The 17,731-nt window shown below is 38.4% G+C and overlaps 1 protein-coding gene across 1 annotated transcript in view; it reads right to left on the reverse strand.

Annotated features, from left to right (window-relative positions):
- Positions 1-17,731, reverse strand: part of MED13L (mediator complex subunit 13-like) — a 186,464-nt gene that overhangs the window by 167,440 nt on the left and 1,293 nt on the right. Inside the window, exon 2 of the mRNA XM_009886736.1 lies at positions 13,615-13,852. Within this exon, the coding sequence (XP_009885038.1) occupies positions 13,615-13,852 (238 nt within the window). The remainder of the gene's footprint in view (positions 1-13,614; positions 13,853-17,731) is intronic.

Genomic DNA, 17,731 nt, shown 5'->3' on the forward strand with positions numbered 1-17,731 from the left:
TATCACATACCTAACACCTGATGATTTGATTAAACACCAGTGCTCCTCTTTTCATACGACACAGTACCTGACTAGCAGTAAATACGTGAAAAATCAGACGGACATCACGCTAACAAAAAACTAGTGAGAGTCTTAACAGCTGAAGGACAGAGGTAGAGATTTTGCAAAGAAGCAGCAAAATTTGTCTTTGAAGCTACTATTGATACAGCCAATGTATGGCTATACCAAATACGATTAGTTCCAATGAAGAGCTGTTCCACCGTTTGGGAGAGCAGCAGAAGAGTCGCTGCTGACACTGCCGTAGGTTACGTATCTGTTATTTCTGCTTTCAAACGCAGTGGATTGTTCTCTTAAAATTTCTGTACTGTAGGCTGAGACGCGCTCCCCCCCTGCCACACTCCCAGGGGAGACTCTCAGCCCCTTAGTTACATAAACTACTTCTATAGTCTTACTCACCTCAGTAGGTCATCTAAATATATGCACCAAGATTTAAAAACTGCAGTGCAATCAAAGCACTTTTTCTAGCACAGAAGAGCTGACAATTTATAGGCTATTCAGTTTTGCATGCTTTTATCAGGCTAGTTAGTTGAAAGAAAATGCACACATAATTACTTAATCCCATTAAAACAAAGACAAATGACAGTACAAAACTACAGAGCTCAGCAGTTTGAGCTGTGAAAGATTCTGAACTAACATAATAACGAATCATGCAGCCTTATCAGTGTGCAGCTCCTTCCACATCCCTCTGTTAGTTCAGCTACATCAGCATCGCGTTTCTTGCACATACCATTCAGCTATACAAAATGGGATCTTTAATAATGAATAGCTACCATACATTTTCCAATGTATGAGCAATCCAAGGTCTCTACTTTTTCAGCGAAGTGATTACACGTCAGTTAAACTAAGCAATGAAATTCAGATGAAAACACTACAAGTCAGTTGCTGCTTCTGGTCTCTGGGGTGGGTGGGGGAACATAAGCAGGACGCCTACAAGGACAGCAAGTGGTGAAGTTCTGGACTCTACTTGTTAAAAGCAGATGGTTTTTTTGCCAAGGCTTTTTTTGGTTGGTTTTTGGTTCGGTTTGTTTGGTTTGGTTTTGTTTTTTAATATACCTACCATGGCCCTCCTACAGATTTTGTATTTTGGCCAGCTGTGAGATCACAAGCTTATTTTAAACTCCTATTCAGTGCATTATGTTAACAGACAAAATGTAAACAGTTACTGAGGAGGGAAAGAAAGAGCAAACAAACATCTTTCCTAGATGACATATAATGCAGGTTTGCTGGTAAGTTTACTACTGGGGAATAAATAAATAAATAAAAATATAAAAACATTGTAAAACAACAGCGAGAACTGAAAAATGAACTCATGCAGAGACCCATTCTATTCGAAAGTTACTTCTTCAAAGATAGTAATGGGGTTTTTTATCCCTATTTATATTTTTTATATATATACATATATATATACACGCATCATGATCTTTTGGTTAGATCATTAACACAATCTGAACACTGTAATTTGAGAAGCTGCTAAAACACAGCATGAGCCATACTAAAAGCTGAGCATCAATCTGTGGCACAGAGTTTAGACAGCTGTCTAAGATAGCACAGGCAAGCAAACAATGAAGAGTACTTACATGTAATGTTTGCTCACCAATTTGACACATCTCGGGGGCTTACTGAGGAACTTTCAGGCCAAGGCCAGGCAGAAGCCCACATACCCAAAAGCGAGGTGTTTAGAATTTGAGTACCATAGCGTATTTCTTTTGAAACAAAGCAGTAACAGTCTCACAGGGAAAACATTTTTCTTCCCACTTTCCGTGCCTTAACTGCGGTTTACAGCAAAAGAAATAAAAATGGAAAAAAAAAAAAATAATTGCTTACTACAATCTGGTTTAGTTTAAGAAAAAGGCAGGGGGAGGAGGGGGACCAGAGCAATAATTCTACATACATCTGGGACAGCAGATATCTGCCTAGAAGTTAAACATTTCAATGGATAGCTTCTCCAGGTACAAAGTCTCGAGAGAGAGATCTCTGAAACACATTCTTGTTTATTACTCTCAGCTTTACCTCATCTGCTTATTAGCTCCTGAACAAATTATTTCCCAAAGAATGGGAAAGGGAACAGAGGAGTGGGAACTCCTCCATTTGGACTGCAAAACTCTTCTGGGTATAAACTCCAGACTCTGCACAAAGTCAGAGCCGAGACAGAGGATCAGAGGACCTTACTCAAGCTGGAAGCACCAACACACCAGCAGAAAAGCAGCAGCAACAATGCTGACATCGCCCGAAGATACCACTTCACAGTTTTAGTGCATCCTATTAAAGAGCCCAGCATTTCACTTGTCTCAACCCTTTTTCACACTGCTGAATTATAACAATTCACCCCCAAATACAAAGTTTCTGCATATATGACAGAATAGTTCCATATACGGCAGTCTACATGAAGAGATACAGTTCCCCAGATGACGCTTACGGTGACATTCAACACAACACACAGCACAAAGGCGAAATGGCACACAGGTTTACACGGCTAGTCAGGCTTAAAATTGAACTACACTTTCTTTTCCCAGAAGTGTTATCAGTCCCTTCCTTTTTTTTTTTTTTTAATTTGTTCTGAATTGATTTTTACCATGAAAAGGAGGTAACTGTCCACACCAGCAGTTAAAAAGTTGCACCATATATATTCTTTCCACTTATTCCTGAAACAAACAAGGAAAGAAGAACCACCTGTACTTTCCAGGTGTTGAATTAGCAGCATCTATTTCTCTTGCAACAATGAGAAAGATCTTGTTTTCCTAATTGCTCTTATTATGTTGCACCAATGAAAATCTTACTTTACTTTTTAAAGAAAATCAGAATAGGACTACCAGTTGAGGGCTGCTACGGAGGGCAACAGAATACTTAAGTTATTTTTAAGGTATTGAAAATATAACACTAGTACAAAATAAAAATAAAATGTTACCTTTCAATAAGCCAAATTGCACATTAAAGCAAACCTATAAAACTTTTGTCAGAAACAATATTGCTCTTGAAGCAGCCTTTTAAAGTGGCAGAATGCCCAGGCGCACTCAGGAATATCACTGGAAAGAGCAGGATTTTCAGCTAAGCCTTTTATCGTTCTATCCCAACCCAACATAGTCCAACAGCATATCCATTGCTTAACCAGAGCAGAGACCATCAATCAAATACAGAAGCCATACTTGCTTTATAACCATACTGTTTATTACTGTGATATTATCAGAAATAGCATCCTTTTCATACAGGAGAGCCCCCCAAAAAATGACAGGGGAGACAAAAACCACACTTTGCCCTCATCAGCCCCGGAGAAGAGATTCCAGTGAATTTTGTTGCAGCATGCTGCAAAATATTGCACAGAATAAATTTTATTGAACTCAAAAGGGACAAAGAGATTTAACTTCCATGTCCCAATTGGTTAACCAACACTCCAGAACCATAAACACGTAAGACTATAAGCCCTCCTGTTCCCCCTGTAGACACAATAATAATTTTCATACTTCTCATCTCTTTAGAGAGCATTAAAGGATACGTATGAAATTCTTAAAGCCATTCAAGTAAAAAAACCAAAACACTGTAAAATGCTACTTTCATCACCTACGATTTCAAGTTTCCCTTGGCTGTAAAAAAGGTATTACTTAGGTTCAGAAAAGACAGAGTCATGAAATGGAATGTCATGGAACAAGCTGAACTATAAAAAATGAAATGTTTTCTTGAAAAAGAGATATTTATTTCCTGGAGTTCTGCTTAGAAACTGCCACACCTGCCACCTTCTCCACCTTCTAGTCTTCCTTCTGAGACCAAGTTTATCAATATACACTCCTCAATATAAGAATTTCACCCCAGAAATTTGAGGTGCTAACTTTGCCCGGGTATTTGTTACTATCCGCCCATCAATTTAGTATACAAATTTGTAACACTTCAGTTTGACCCCTTTGGGTCACTGACTATTCCAAAGCAAAAAAATGCCCCAAGATTTTGTGAAAAGACTGGCAAATGCTGTACCAGTAGAAAACACAAATAAAGGTAAAGGTCTTTTAGCAAGAACAACTCTTCAGGCCACAGCTTTTTCCTGCGGAGGCAGGTACTCCGAACTGCAGCAACTGGCCACTAAGGGGAAAACCCCAGTTTAACTGTGTGAGGTCACAGAAGCAGTAGTGGGGTCATTCCAAGGCAAAATTACGAATGGTAAAAGGCAGAAGCAAACAAAGGCAGCCGAGGGCTGTGATGATCCAAACCTTGTCATCAGCTGTAACAGAAACTGAAACAGCAACTTGTCTCACACCAGCCTGTACCTGAACTAAGAGAACATAAAGACAACTGATGTGTATTTATATGACTAAGGGGAACACAAACTTCTGATGTCGGACAAATTGAGCCCAGGTAGCTTTCTTACAAGTTATGCTCACACTGCTCAGCTGAAAGTGAAAAAATTTAAAGGGTGATTTAGATCAACAAGAACGCTAAAACATTCAGCAGTGTGTCCTTCCTCTAGTGTACACTTTTCCGTCAAGCTACTTAAATGTTACGTATTGAAAAATCAATTTAACACCATTTTGTTGTAAGTTCAAATTCTAGTTGCAATTACATGAGTGACTGCAACACACCGTTGTTTGGTTTTTTAAACAAGGAACTAATATTTAACTAACAGCAAAACTCCACCCTTTTCTTTTCCGATTGAAACCTACAATTCTCACGGGCAAAGAGCAAAGGGTAAGAATTCAACCTCATTCTTAAGCTTTTCTATGGACTACAGCTCAAATGTTTTGCACTTGCTCCTCCTCTTAATTCGATGCAAGAATATTTTTTTGTTTGTATATTTATGGCATGCTGTTTTGGAAACGGTATATTACAACCTCAACATACCCTGCAGCTTCAAATAAACATTAGGAAAAAGACTTCGTGTTTCAAAACCTTCATTCTCAGCGTACCACATTGTTTCTCAAATTTCATGGCTGATTGCTGACACACCGAACCATATATCATAGCTTAAAAATCGCCATACGTACATGTTTCTAGCTGTCCAATGGACTTGTAACACAGATTACTGTCAAATCCTTGGATAAGTAAGTGCATGTGTCTAATTAAGTCCACTTAAAACGAAACTAGCCTCAGAACTGGAGTATAGGAATTTTGCATCAAGATTTATCGGAACATTAAAATAAAAAAAAGTAACTTATGTAATGGAAAACATACTTCTCTAAAGAGAAACTATGGGTTAACTTCAGCAGAGTTCCATGTTTGCTATTCGCAATGCAGTAGCATGTGTATGGCACTACAAGCTCATTAATTATCCTAAAAATGGCATTACCAAAATGCAATTATATGCAATTTTTTTTCATTATTATTTTTTGAAGGTAGCATTTCATCTGTTTTTAAAGATTAAATTTACCCATAGAGTTTACCCTGTGTTCTTAGCATTAGTCAATACAGAAAATACAAACATCAGTAATGAGCTCTATTAATGCAGACTTCACTTCAAGCTAACTTAGATTTACTTCACACAGTTAAGTGAGTTCATTTCACTGGAAAAAAAAGATTCCCTGGAGCAAAAAACATCAACTACTGTGGATGATATTGCCCAACACATTGCCGAAAAATAAATTCTACTGATTGGATTTTTTCATTTTCCCCCCTCCAGCAGCACTTTTAAAAATACAATCTTTTAATGATTGTTTAATTTTCATATAACTAGAATATAAATCCTTTACATACTGCTTTGCTGCAGCTGCAGCATAATGTCTCATTTTTCATGGAAAAAACCTAATTACGTGGTTCACTGAGTTGCCTGTGGTAACACATCAATTTTATTTACATTCAAAAGTTGGACTTCAGTTTGGTCTCAACACTCTAGTTAATTCCAAGCACATTTTATACAATAGTTCTCTCCAATTCGTTAGTAATACCTCACTCTAGCTTTTATTTGAAAAGGATTCTGAGCTATTATAATCTTGTTTCGGATTTCCAGCACTTTCTGCACACGACCACATTTGTAGCACCAATTCTATTCCACTCATATATGTACAGGGTTTGCTGCGAACTCTACTCTTACTGAAACACTTCTGTGAAGAATCATTAACTGCTCGCTGCAGAATGCGGCTATTAATGTTTCACAATGAACACCAATTCATTTTTCCACAAAAACACAACAGAAAAACAATAACTATTGTGTGGCCAATAAAACTTAAAGACTAATTACTCAACATTTCAACTATTTCAATTGAACTAAGCTTATATTTTGAAAGCAGGAAGATTAAAAAAGTATGGTATTCAGTAGAGAATTTCTTGGCTTTACCTTCCATTAGTGTCTGTCCTTCAAACTGTTTACAAAAGGTAATGTGTTGCAGTTAACAGTAAAACCTCCGAATTCCCAAATATGAAAAGATTTAAAATGTTAATTCTTGGGAGATTAAAAAAAAAAACAAATAGAAAGAGTTAGGCTATGTTACACGGGACCCTTAGGTAGATTCCATATATTTTTGTTACCTTTTAGACTTAGATACCGCACACGGTAGAAAGGGAAAGAATGCAGTACATTAGAATGGTACATCCTTGACTAGAATTGATAATGAATTCACAAATGTCTTATGTATTCATTTGATAGTACTCTGAACACTGAGATTGGCTGCTAATGTTGAGAAAAACCACTGCAGAGAAGAATGATTAAGGAAAAGGTAAGCGCAATCTGACTTCTAAATGGGAGATCCAGATTTGATTTTTTCAATTTTTTTTTTTTTTTTAAAAAAAAACAAGTCATACCCTCATTTCTATAACTATAAACCAATTTTAAAATAAAAAGAGGAAGGAAGTTGGGGTGGTGGGAAGAATATTTTTTTTAAAAAAGAAAACAAAATAAAATGAAGACATCTTTCCCAGACACAATAAGGCTCTTGTCAACTCCATGTGTATAAAAGGAGTTGGCATTTTCCCATGAAGCAATTCCTTAATCCCAAATGATGGCATAATAACCTCATTTAATATGCCTCCTTAAAAGAAAAAGTTTATTTTGTCTAAGCTAAACTTCAACTGGCAATCACCGGACACCAATTAACAGTGTCAAATATAAGGGTCACAGAACAATTCGGCAAGCTGAGAAAGTATGAATTCACTTTTAAATCCTATCTTCTTTCCAGAAGAGTGTAAAAGTTTAACTTTGTTTTCATGTCTTTGGAAATAATCTATGCAAGGCAATTAAGAAAATGCAAATTACTTATCTTATTGAAAGCAATCAACCCAGAAGCAGACTTTTCAGTAACTTAATATTCCAATAAAGTCTTCTGTCATATGAACCTACTTGCTGATTCCACTCTTAACTCAAGAACCAGCAATTAACCATTTTCAGATTTTGCTTCAAATTATTAATAAGTGGCACTCAGCTGCTTGATATTCGTAGCTCCTTTTTAAATTTGAAGCCTTCAAAAATACTTCCATTTCGGCTCCTGAGAGATTCCTTTTATTCCTTGTTCATAAACTGCTTTTCCATATATTAGCTGCTCTCATTCTAAATAGTACTAAGCAGGACAATAGTTAGAGGGTTTATGTATTCTAGAGTACGTTAAACAAAATGCTGTAACACACATTCCACGCTTGCACACCCTTCAGCTAAGCCGACCAAAGCAGGAAACACGGCGATAACCTCTTGGTAATTTCAAGAGAGTATCAAAGTTAGCCATAATGCAATTTCAGCAGCCAAATACTCCCTTCTTTCCCGCTTTCACATTCTTATAATAGAATAGATTTAAATGCACTTGCATTAAAAGCAAGACTATTAATTTGTATACCCAATTCACAGGAAGAGGTGCTTATTCTTGATTCTACACATTGCTTCACACACTTCAAATATGTTTCGACAGACAGGAAAATCTTCTCATTCAATAATTAACATATCTCGCTACACAGCATCTAAGAACATACTTCGTAGCCCTAAAAGAGTTTCCAATTCCTTACAACTACAGTAAGTCAAACACAGTACCTTGAAAGAACCTTAAATAGACTATTTTATATTGAAGCAGAAAGCAAAGAAGATTTTTCACTCCTCGATCCTCTTTTACATTAGTAGAAAAAAAAATATTCCCAAAATTCAGGATTATATTTTTTAAAAAAAAAAATCTGTAGTAACTACTGAAAAAACACCATCTACTCAACATTTATGGGTTAAGCATTTTCTTAATTTAGAAGACTTAACTGAGAAAATAAACTTCCCAATCTGCAGGTTAATAAGCAAGCACAAGGAACCCTACCCATCTGTAATAAAAATACCCAAACTGAGCTCCGGCAAGTTATTGTTCTCAGGACACACGCTTGAAAACATAGCTGACATGCTCCGTTTTCCTGTAGGTGAAAATCTACCCATCAGCAATTTGCAGGTAGAGAAAGAATAGCAGCCATTAAGTCTGGGCCACAACTACACGATCTAACGTGGGTGCCTTGCAAAGAGTCCTTCCTACAGCTCACATTTTTTCCTCTCCCCATTTACCAGCGCATGGGGATCACAACTGCGCCAGCCCAACACGCCGAGAATTCACAAACAGGAATGAACTGAAGCTCCATGTTCTTCCTGTCACAGAGCAAATTTTAACTACCTTTTTAAACTTACCAAGCTGTGAATATCCAGAACTATAATCTTTCAGGAAATATTTACCTAATTAATACAAGATAATCTATTCTTCGTAAGAGTTTCCATCAAAATCCTGATGCCTCTACATCAAATATAGTACAAAGCTTATGAGTATCTTTTGGGGGGAAGCACCTCCAGCAATTAATGGATTGAGTGCAATATACGAGACAATACACAAAATCCAAAGTTTTTGGCTCAAAAGAATTCAGCGCACAGGAAAACAGTAACATTATCTATCTCACCTCTCCTTCGCAAGCCCTTTCCCCTACAACAAAAAGGTTGCATGGGAAGAACTGTCAATCTGATCCGTTGAAGGGGAACGAGTCAACAGTTCACTGCAACTTCAACACTTCAAGGATGATTGTCCCAAGAGTAGCAAAATGGGAAAATTGTATTTATTTTCTCCCAAGGAGCTTTGTACAGTTAAGCTTCTATTTTGAAACTGGATGATGAAGCACCTGTCACAATACAGGGTTTTCACTTCTGTGCCGTGCCTTCCTTAGGCCAACAGTAACGGCTGGAGGGTACAGATGGGTGTCTGGGGCTTCTCACTGACGCCCCAAGTTCCTCATATTCGTTTGTCTTATCTTCACAGCAGAACACATGCGATGGCAATCCCAAATACCCACCAGAATCAGTGATCTCAGGCAAACAAGCTATTCAGTTGATAGTTCTTTAAACAAAACCGCATCCTTCTTTCAAATGGCCAGAATCTCATTCATTTTCGAGATGCCGCCTAATGTTCTCACAGCCTCCCAGAGTCCACCTTCCGGGTCATGTTTCCATGCACCAAAACTATATTCTCAGTAGCACCACACATCATAATCCCCAAGTTATTCCTTAAGTTTTTGGTACCACAGATGCAACAGACAAAGCTGAATATGTCCATAAACTCAATATGCAGATTACAAGTTTATAGACAAAACTGTCAGACAAAAAGGTTGTTTAAAATGTCAGACAGAAGTATTCTTCACAAAAGCGAAGAAGGCAACAAAGGAACAGATATCACCTGCTTATAATCTACGTGGAATGCACAGGATACAAATGTGGGTTGGGAGGAAAAAAAACCCCAAGAGTCAAGTATAAATTCTCTATGGTGCTCCAGATGGTATTTGGCCACCAAATGCAAATGAGATCACTGCAACTTGCAAATCTACAACTATCCTGTCAAAAATCCTGCCAACAGTAAGATACTACCTCCTCTCCTTTCAGGTTTTTTTTCTGTAGAATTTACCAAAAAAATATTTTTATGGGAAAAGGTACAGCAGCTGTAACACTTGTCAAACCTCTTCAGGCAGTAATATCATTAAATAGCATTTATCCTTGAGAAAACAAAACTTCCACAACCAGAACACTCCCAGGTTTTTCAAACTTGTAAAATCACTCAATTTTTTTCTCCCACACAGTGACCCCATACCAATTAGCTTTTTTCACTTGGGACAGAATAAAGATCTTCCGTCTTTCTTCAAATTTAAAATCCAATCATAATAAAAACCAGAACACAAGAGCCAAGCCTGGCAGGAAAAAGAAATGTAGGAGTATGTGCAAGAGACACATCTATGAAATTCACAGCTGTCTAGCGAATCTAACTGCTTAACTGATCTATAGCTGTTCTGCAAATAATTGTTTTTACTTAATCTCCCTTGACAGCATTTAATTATCAACACAGTTTTGGAAAGCTACTACATAAACAACTGTTCCTAGTACGTCCTGTTTATAACTATAAGTTGTTTTCCCTATGACTATTTGAAATTCTTTTATTAAACGCAGATTGCTGCTTCCAAAATCACCCACCTTGAATGTTGTAAAGGTAAGGCAACCCACACAGTTCATACGCAAAACTTTAAAAAGTGTTTCTGAAAGAAAATTCTCTGTCTGGACTTCTTATTTGTTTAACCGAAGTGCTAAATATCATACAACATTATTTGAGTGAATCTGTTGTTCAGAAAAATCAGTAATTCTAATTTAGACTTGAATGAATAAAAGATAAAGACTTAAATTTAAGTTGCCACTAAATTTTTATTACCCTAAGGAAAATTTCACTTTTAAAGCACAAGTCCGGGCCAGGAATACAGAAATCCAAAACACTGTGAGCAACTTCATACTCAGTAAGAATGGCTGTTAATAAGATCATGAATCATTTCCTAAAGTTCATCCATCTCAAAAGACAGGATCTGTAAAGATGAAAGTGGTTTGGATAGACTCTAGTCTTCCACTGGGATTTGCAGTGTCAGATTTCTGGGACTTGTGCTCCTAAATGTATGAGTACAAACACAAAACCAAAGCTCTGGTCATTGAACTCCACGTTCTGACCACAGTGAAAATCCAACCCCTAAACCCAAGATTTTAAGCCAATGCAGCTTATTTCATTACTAGGTTATACTGAAATAACCAGCACGCTATCCTGGCTCAGCTGACAGGCAAGTAAATTACCATGCTTCAGTAACTGACTTATTTTCTGTCTGTATGCTCACGTGCAAAGTCCTTTATATTTCCAAGAACCTGTAAAGTCAGGAAACTAATTTCAGTTATCAAACAGCTCAGCACTGTGGTGTGCTTCTACAATAAAAAGCAAAATAACCTTGTTTCTTCTGCCTCGCTGCTGCATGAAACATTGAACACAAACAGTGTCCTTTGTCATATTTCAAGCAATCAATGTACATAAATGCCTCATTCTGGCAGAATTTGATGTTCAATATTTTGTCACTACTGACATTTGAACTCCAAAAAACTATTGAAGAGAGCAAGACAACCCTACCAGCAGTAAAACTTGTAACACTTTTACAATAACCTCACTTTAAACTATTATCTGATCAGTCACTACAACTGTTTCAACGTGCTTTTAATATAGAACAAGTAAACTTATATGATTTACACATATTACAAAGAATTCCAAAACCTGCAGTGGAAGGGATAAGAAAAGGAGCTTACTTCCCAAATTCCTGTAGGGTCCTGACAGTTAGCAGGAGCATATTTCTTCTTTCAATTACCATGCACTTCATTCCCCTAAACGAGTTACACATAGTCCTCCTTTCTCCAAACTCAACTTCGCATCTCTTCACATCCCTCTACACAATCTTTTTCTTTCAGACATTTTTACCTTGAATTTCAGAGAGCACTGCAAGTAAGGATCACTCAACGCTAGTGCTGTTGTACCAGGGTAGACACATCTCTTCAGTGCAGCTGGCTGAAGCGTTGTGAAACACGCTACGCTCAGACTGGTTTTTATCAGTGTGATACCGCTGCTGTTGACAATTAAATAACAGTGCTCTTACAGACAATTTTGCGATTTAATTCCACTTAAAACTTATTGTACTGAAGGCTCCAGCCTGGATGCTTCATAAAATTTTGGACCAGGCAAAAAAAAAAAAAAAAAAAGTGTTAAAGTGATGCTGTTCTCTATTTGCCATACTCTGTCCCATCCCATCCTCAAGCAGGTTCAGCTATTCATACATTCAAATCCTTCACCATACCATTACCACTGGAAGTAGCGTTATATTGTTGTAACCAAGATGTTAGATATAAACAAGCTACATCAATTTACAACAGAAACAGAAGCTATCACCTGCAACTCCCCTCAAATAAAAAGACACTTAAGTCCCATATACTGCATTTGAAATATTAAATGAACTGTATTTCACAAAGAGAAAAGCATATATTATTAAAGCTTTGCTGGGTAAGTAGAAATATTATCCATGCCTTCATTCAAAACAGGTGCCTCATAAAAAATTAATGTCAGCGGAATGGCTTGGTGCAGCAGTTCTGAGCCATCTCTTTAATTATACATGATCACATAGCTACCTGCATGAAATACGCCTAAAGATACACAGGGTTTCATATCTGTGATTTCACAGGCGATATTACCAACTGAACAATCTGGTATTCACAAAAGTACAGAGTTTGTAAAGGGCTGGAGATAGGTGGCTAGAACAGGATAACAAATAAGAAATGGAACATAGCATAACCCAGGACCAAAACTCTGTGCGTGTGGTAGCGGTAGGAAAATAAAGGGCAACAAAAAGCACACTTAAATACAATATTCTGGGTTTTTTAAAACTGACATACAAATGCTATCACCAAGTAACCAGAAGGTCTAAAGGCTACCAGGATGAAAATTTACTGCAAAAACCAAGGAACTGATCCTTGTTATTGGTTTGGGTTGGTTTTTTTAATTCCTATTATTATTCCAGGATTAGTGAACTTTCATTGTTTTCATCTAAGACATAAGAGGTAAAATAAGGCACAGGTATTCATGCAGTCTAATAAAATACCTTTTAAAAGTTAAAGTTTGCAGGCAAACTAGGTCTACTCAAAGCAATAACCCGTCATGGGAAAGGAATTAATACAAAGTGGACAATCATAGCCAAAAAGGATCAAATAGATAAAGTTAGTTTTGTTGTATCATTTTAAGGCTACACATTCCGGAGTCACTGAGGACAATCAAGTTGCATAAAGCTTACAACCACATGAACTTATCATTGTCACCTTTGTCCTACCTTCCCCTTCCTTCCTTCTATTATGTTCACTTCTTACAACTTGCTACAGGATTTGAGCGGAAATGGAGGCGTGACCAATGTGGCAAGTTCTGACCCTGCAGATTTACCTGTGGCGCCACAGAGTTTACCTGACTCTAATATAGGTGTTTTATTCCATCAATTATTACCTCATGCCAGAGTTGTTTGTTTTGTTTTTTTTTTTTTTATAGTGCATCTGAGATTTCACAAAAAAATAAAAAAAATATCTAAGTAATGATGTTGGATATGGGCCTCCTAAGTTCTTTCAGGTGCTATTTTGCATTTTATCTGCAGAGCACTTGCAGCAGAAAAGTCAAATTTACAAGCTTTTTTTTCCTTAGGTCTCAATACATAAATCGTGACAAAATCACATATGGTAGCAAGTTAAAGCTTTTAATGACACAGTTCCTTTTTCACTGGAAAAAATATATATAAATCAAGAGATAAAGAAAAAGAATAACTTACTGTGCAGTTCACGATGTATCACATCTACAAGATTCGGTTCGTCCCCCCACCAGAATATCCATAGTTCCTTACAATCCGGTTTGACGTCACGGCGCCACACACAAAGCAAATTGGCCTGCAAGCAGCGGATGAAGCTGAGCAGAATTGGATCATCCTGTGCTGGGGCTGAAATGATAGGGCCACAGTCCCCATGACCTTCAAAATTGTACCTACGCCATTTGATGCCTGTAAGTTCAGCCTGCGGAGAAAAGCAGATAAAAAAAAAAAAGCCATTAAATCACTCTGTATCAAAATTTAGTTATATTCATAGTACTGCTTTGGTTCGTTTTCATTGTTTAGTTTCTAGGATTTAGCTCTAAGCAGCCGAAGTTAAAAAAAACCCTCCTATTCCCATATTGTCTTCTTTTCCCCCTCAAGAAAAAAGGAAAACAATTTTAGAAATGGTACTGAATAAACCTGGCTTACCCCTGCATTTATGTTTTTCACCACAACCTGACTCAGTTCCAGCAGATTCATTCATTTCTAACCTTACTGTCATCTTATTGTAATCCTACAAATTAGAAGGAAAACAAACAGGGAGAGGGAATAAGGCCCGTTCCCTACATGCTTTGTGAGTTACTACATGTGAGTTCACTGTCAGCCCAAAAGTTGACCACTCGAAAGTCACAAACAGACAGTACTACAGGACATAAGAAAACACGTGATGATATGAAACTCTGTTTCACTGTTTTCAGTATGTTACAGTTTTACTGCACATACTTTTCATTTTTGTTTTGCTCAAACAAACAAAAACAGAATAAGGAAAGTTACCATATACAGTCTCTTGAGCAGACAGAATTCTCTTATTAACGTTCAAGGAAGAATAAAAAGAACAGGAAAACGGCTATCCAGACTTTCAGAAAGATTTTCTTCTACACAGGTTGAAAAACCTGCAGGAATGTAGGTGTCCCACTGCAGAGCAGTGTGAATAAACAATTGCCAGAGAAGAAGCTGCCAAAGTACTCAAACCATGAAAGAGCTGGCAGATAGAACCAGGTCAGCAGAGCAATGGTTCTAATTTACTTTTTTTCCTCTTTTCAACTTTAATAGCAGATACTCACAGCTGTTACATCCAATTTCCCTTCTCTGAAAGGTCCAGATCGCTACCATTTTATCTGCTTTTATGACCCTGCTCACCACACTCTTCCTCATCCCTCCCCAGCCTGCTGCCCTGTTTCCCCTCCCACAGGATTTTTAGTCTAGCTAGTGGGAATATCATTATCAAATAAAAAAAAAGTGGTATGTATATACTCTGTGTTCACAGTGGGCTTGTATTCTAGTTTCTAACCCATGTTACCACATTCTCGCTGCTGTTACTACCTCTGCTTCATTTACAGTGTTCACACCTTCACTTTGCTGCTCAGAAATAGCCGGTGTGCTCAGCTCTAAAGTGGTCCTACAGGAAAAGCCAGCTGGTCTACAGCAACAAGCTGCAAGAACTCAAATGCAGCATCTACATCTTTGACAAGAAAAGTCATTGCCAGGCAGAAGGGAAAAGACACAGCAGCGGCAAGACTAGCTGTAGGGACGCCTGCCCCCCATGCCCCGCCAAGCAGTACATTAAGCTGTATTGGAACACTGAACAATCATGTCTTTTCTCTGGACAGTACATATAGAAGATATCAACAAGAAAAAGGGTGAAATTTTTACTCCTGTGGAAAACAAAAGACTTGCAGGTCACATATTCCTCCCATTTTCATTATCTGCACAAGGATGTTTAACCTACTGGCTACACTGCTCCTCCAAAACCCATATATACGTCACATACAGAAGGATCTCCCTTTTCAAGTCCACAAACTTGGTTCACTTAGAAGTTTAAACTCTAAAATTTACTTTCCTTCACCATAAGAAGTGGCAGTAGACTCTCAAGAGCTAGCTGGTTAACTGCTGGGGAGCTAAAGGTGATGTTCATCATACCAACAACACAAGCAGAAAATACTCATATTTCTTTGACCTCACAAATACATCCTCTAAAACAGTTTCACCTCATTCTGCCTGTATATTGCCCAGTGCAGCACGGTTCTGGACCACGACCAAAGTTCCTGTGACTATGCCTCAAGGACTATTTCCCCACACGCTGATTACCCAGATTGCCTATTTAATTTTCCCCTGAAGAGGCCTCACCGGGCACACAGGAATACAGTAGCTGACCTCCACTGGGAAGGGGAAAAATCTGACAATACACCAGATAGCAGTGTAATTGTTTTTAGTTTTTGCACGCCAATAAACCACGAGTCATCTTCAGCTCCACGGTGCGGAAGGGATGCCACTATCCTGTATCACATCACCAGGATACCAGTGGTGGTGAAATCACAGACGGCGCTAGATTATCCCTGCTGAAGACTCAAATGCTTTTACACTCAGACAGAAACGCTGATCCTCCATTCAATGCGTTGGGGAACCACGGAAGAGCAAATCAGAAAAGATGGTCAAGACTGGCTGAGATGCACGGCATATATGCCATGTTCCTGGCACAGAGGACAACACAGGAGCACAGGAGGAAAATGCAAGGGAAGGACAAAAATCCTTCTTTCATGGTAAGGTGCTGTGTAGCACTGGAATACCTCACACACTATATAACGTTCTAAGAGAAAGCACTTACACATGCTCCTCCACAACATCTATATCTGTTCTACGTGGATCTCAATCTATAGCTTGGAAAAGGAACGTGCAGAGTTCCTGAAATAGTGTAACGACTACGAATCACAAAACACCGAAGATTAGTGCCAGCATAGACACCCTAGGAAAAAAAAGTTAAATGCTTATGTCATAACCAACTAGGAACATATGGTAAGTCACAAAGAACGTGGAATAGGAAGATGACAAAAACAAAAAAAAAAACCAACTGAACAGAAAAGGTTACTCAACAGCACCGCTCACTTGATCAACACAGCAATAACCAGAGCTCAGCTGCATGAAACAGCAGAGAGCTCCTGCAGCTTTCTGGCAGCTCAGAGGTATCAACCCATAACATCCCATCTGTATTATGGATGAAATACAGTCAAGAAAAGCATACAGAAACCAGCAGAGCTGCATTCAATTTAATTCTACGCTAACAAACTTCTGGAGCGTCTAGTTCCACAGGCTGTGCGGAATGACTAACTACTAGAGCTAACCAGGATCACCAGCAACGACCCACCCAGAAAACGACTCCCAAGAAAGGGAAGAGACAGGTACTGGGGGTCTCGGACTTAGCAGCAGCATAAAATGAGATCTCGCACAATGTTTCCTGGTCGAAGTTGCAGAGATGCTGGTCAGTGCATTTATTTGGATATGCCTGTTTCTGTTTAAATTTTAATAGGTAAGCATCAACACTAATCCCTCTGAACTTCTACATTTTGTCCTCACGTTAATTAAAACTGAACTGAAAAGAAGATCTGAATCCTGAAGTAGTAGACAAGAGAAGATTGTACCAGGAATGCTTACATATATTTTACTCCTCTACAGATGTTTTGTGTGAAGTATTTAACACACTATAGGGAGTGTGCATCCACATGGAGGTGTTTGTTTTTTTTTTTTAAACTATTTTATTTAAACAAAGAAACATCATTAGTTTTAGAAGTCCTCAATCTGCAGCAGGGTTTTTACAGACAAGACAGCCAAAAGCCTGTGGTTCTGGTGACTGTATTGAAGAATTAAATGCGGTTTCATTGATGCTTAATCAGCAGTGAGCACAGGCTGCTACCAAAATGGCAGCCTCTCCCTCATCCCAGCCATGCGTCTCCATCTCCCCATCTGACATCAGACCTAGTGATCACGCAACCACTGGCTCCATGGAATCACCAATTTAAAGATGAGAAACAAACAGAAAGAAAAACATTGATCAGATCAGCACACTGACAGCTTACCCCGCAGCCACATCCTCCCTGGAGCGGAGCGAAGAGCCCGGCTGAGAGCAGCACTGGAGTGGGATCTCCCCTTTCACTGACAGCTCCAATCAGATAAAACAGAACACCGAGCGGCACACAGAGCCTGTTGTTAACGTACACCTTAAACCAACACAAGCAAGCACCGGTGCCAAAAGCAACCCTGGACTGGCCTGCCTTCCCTGCATCGCTCATCGGCTCCCGACTTCACT

Source organism: Charadrius vociferus, unplaced genomic scaffold (genome assembly GCF_000708025.1).
Source record: "Charadrius vociferus isolate BGI_N301 unplaced genomic scaffold, ASM70802v2 scaffold776, whole genome shotgun sequence".
In the NCBI taxonomy this organism is placed as follows: domain Eukaryota; kingdom Metazoa; phylum Chordata; class Aves; order Charadriiformes; family Charadriidae; genus Charadrius; species Charadrius vociferus.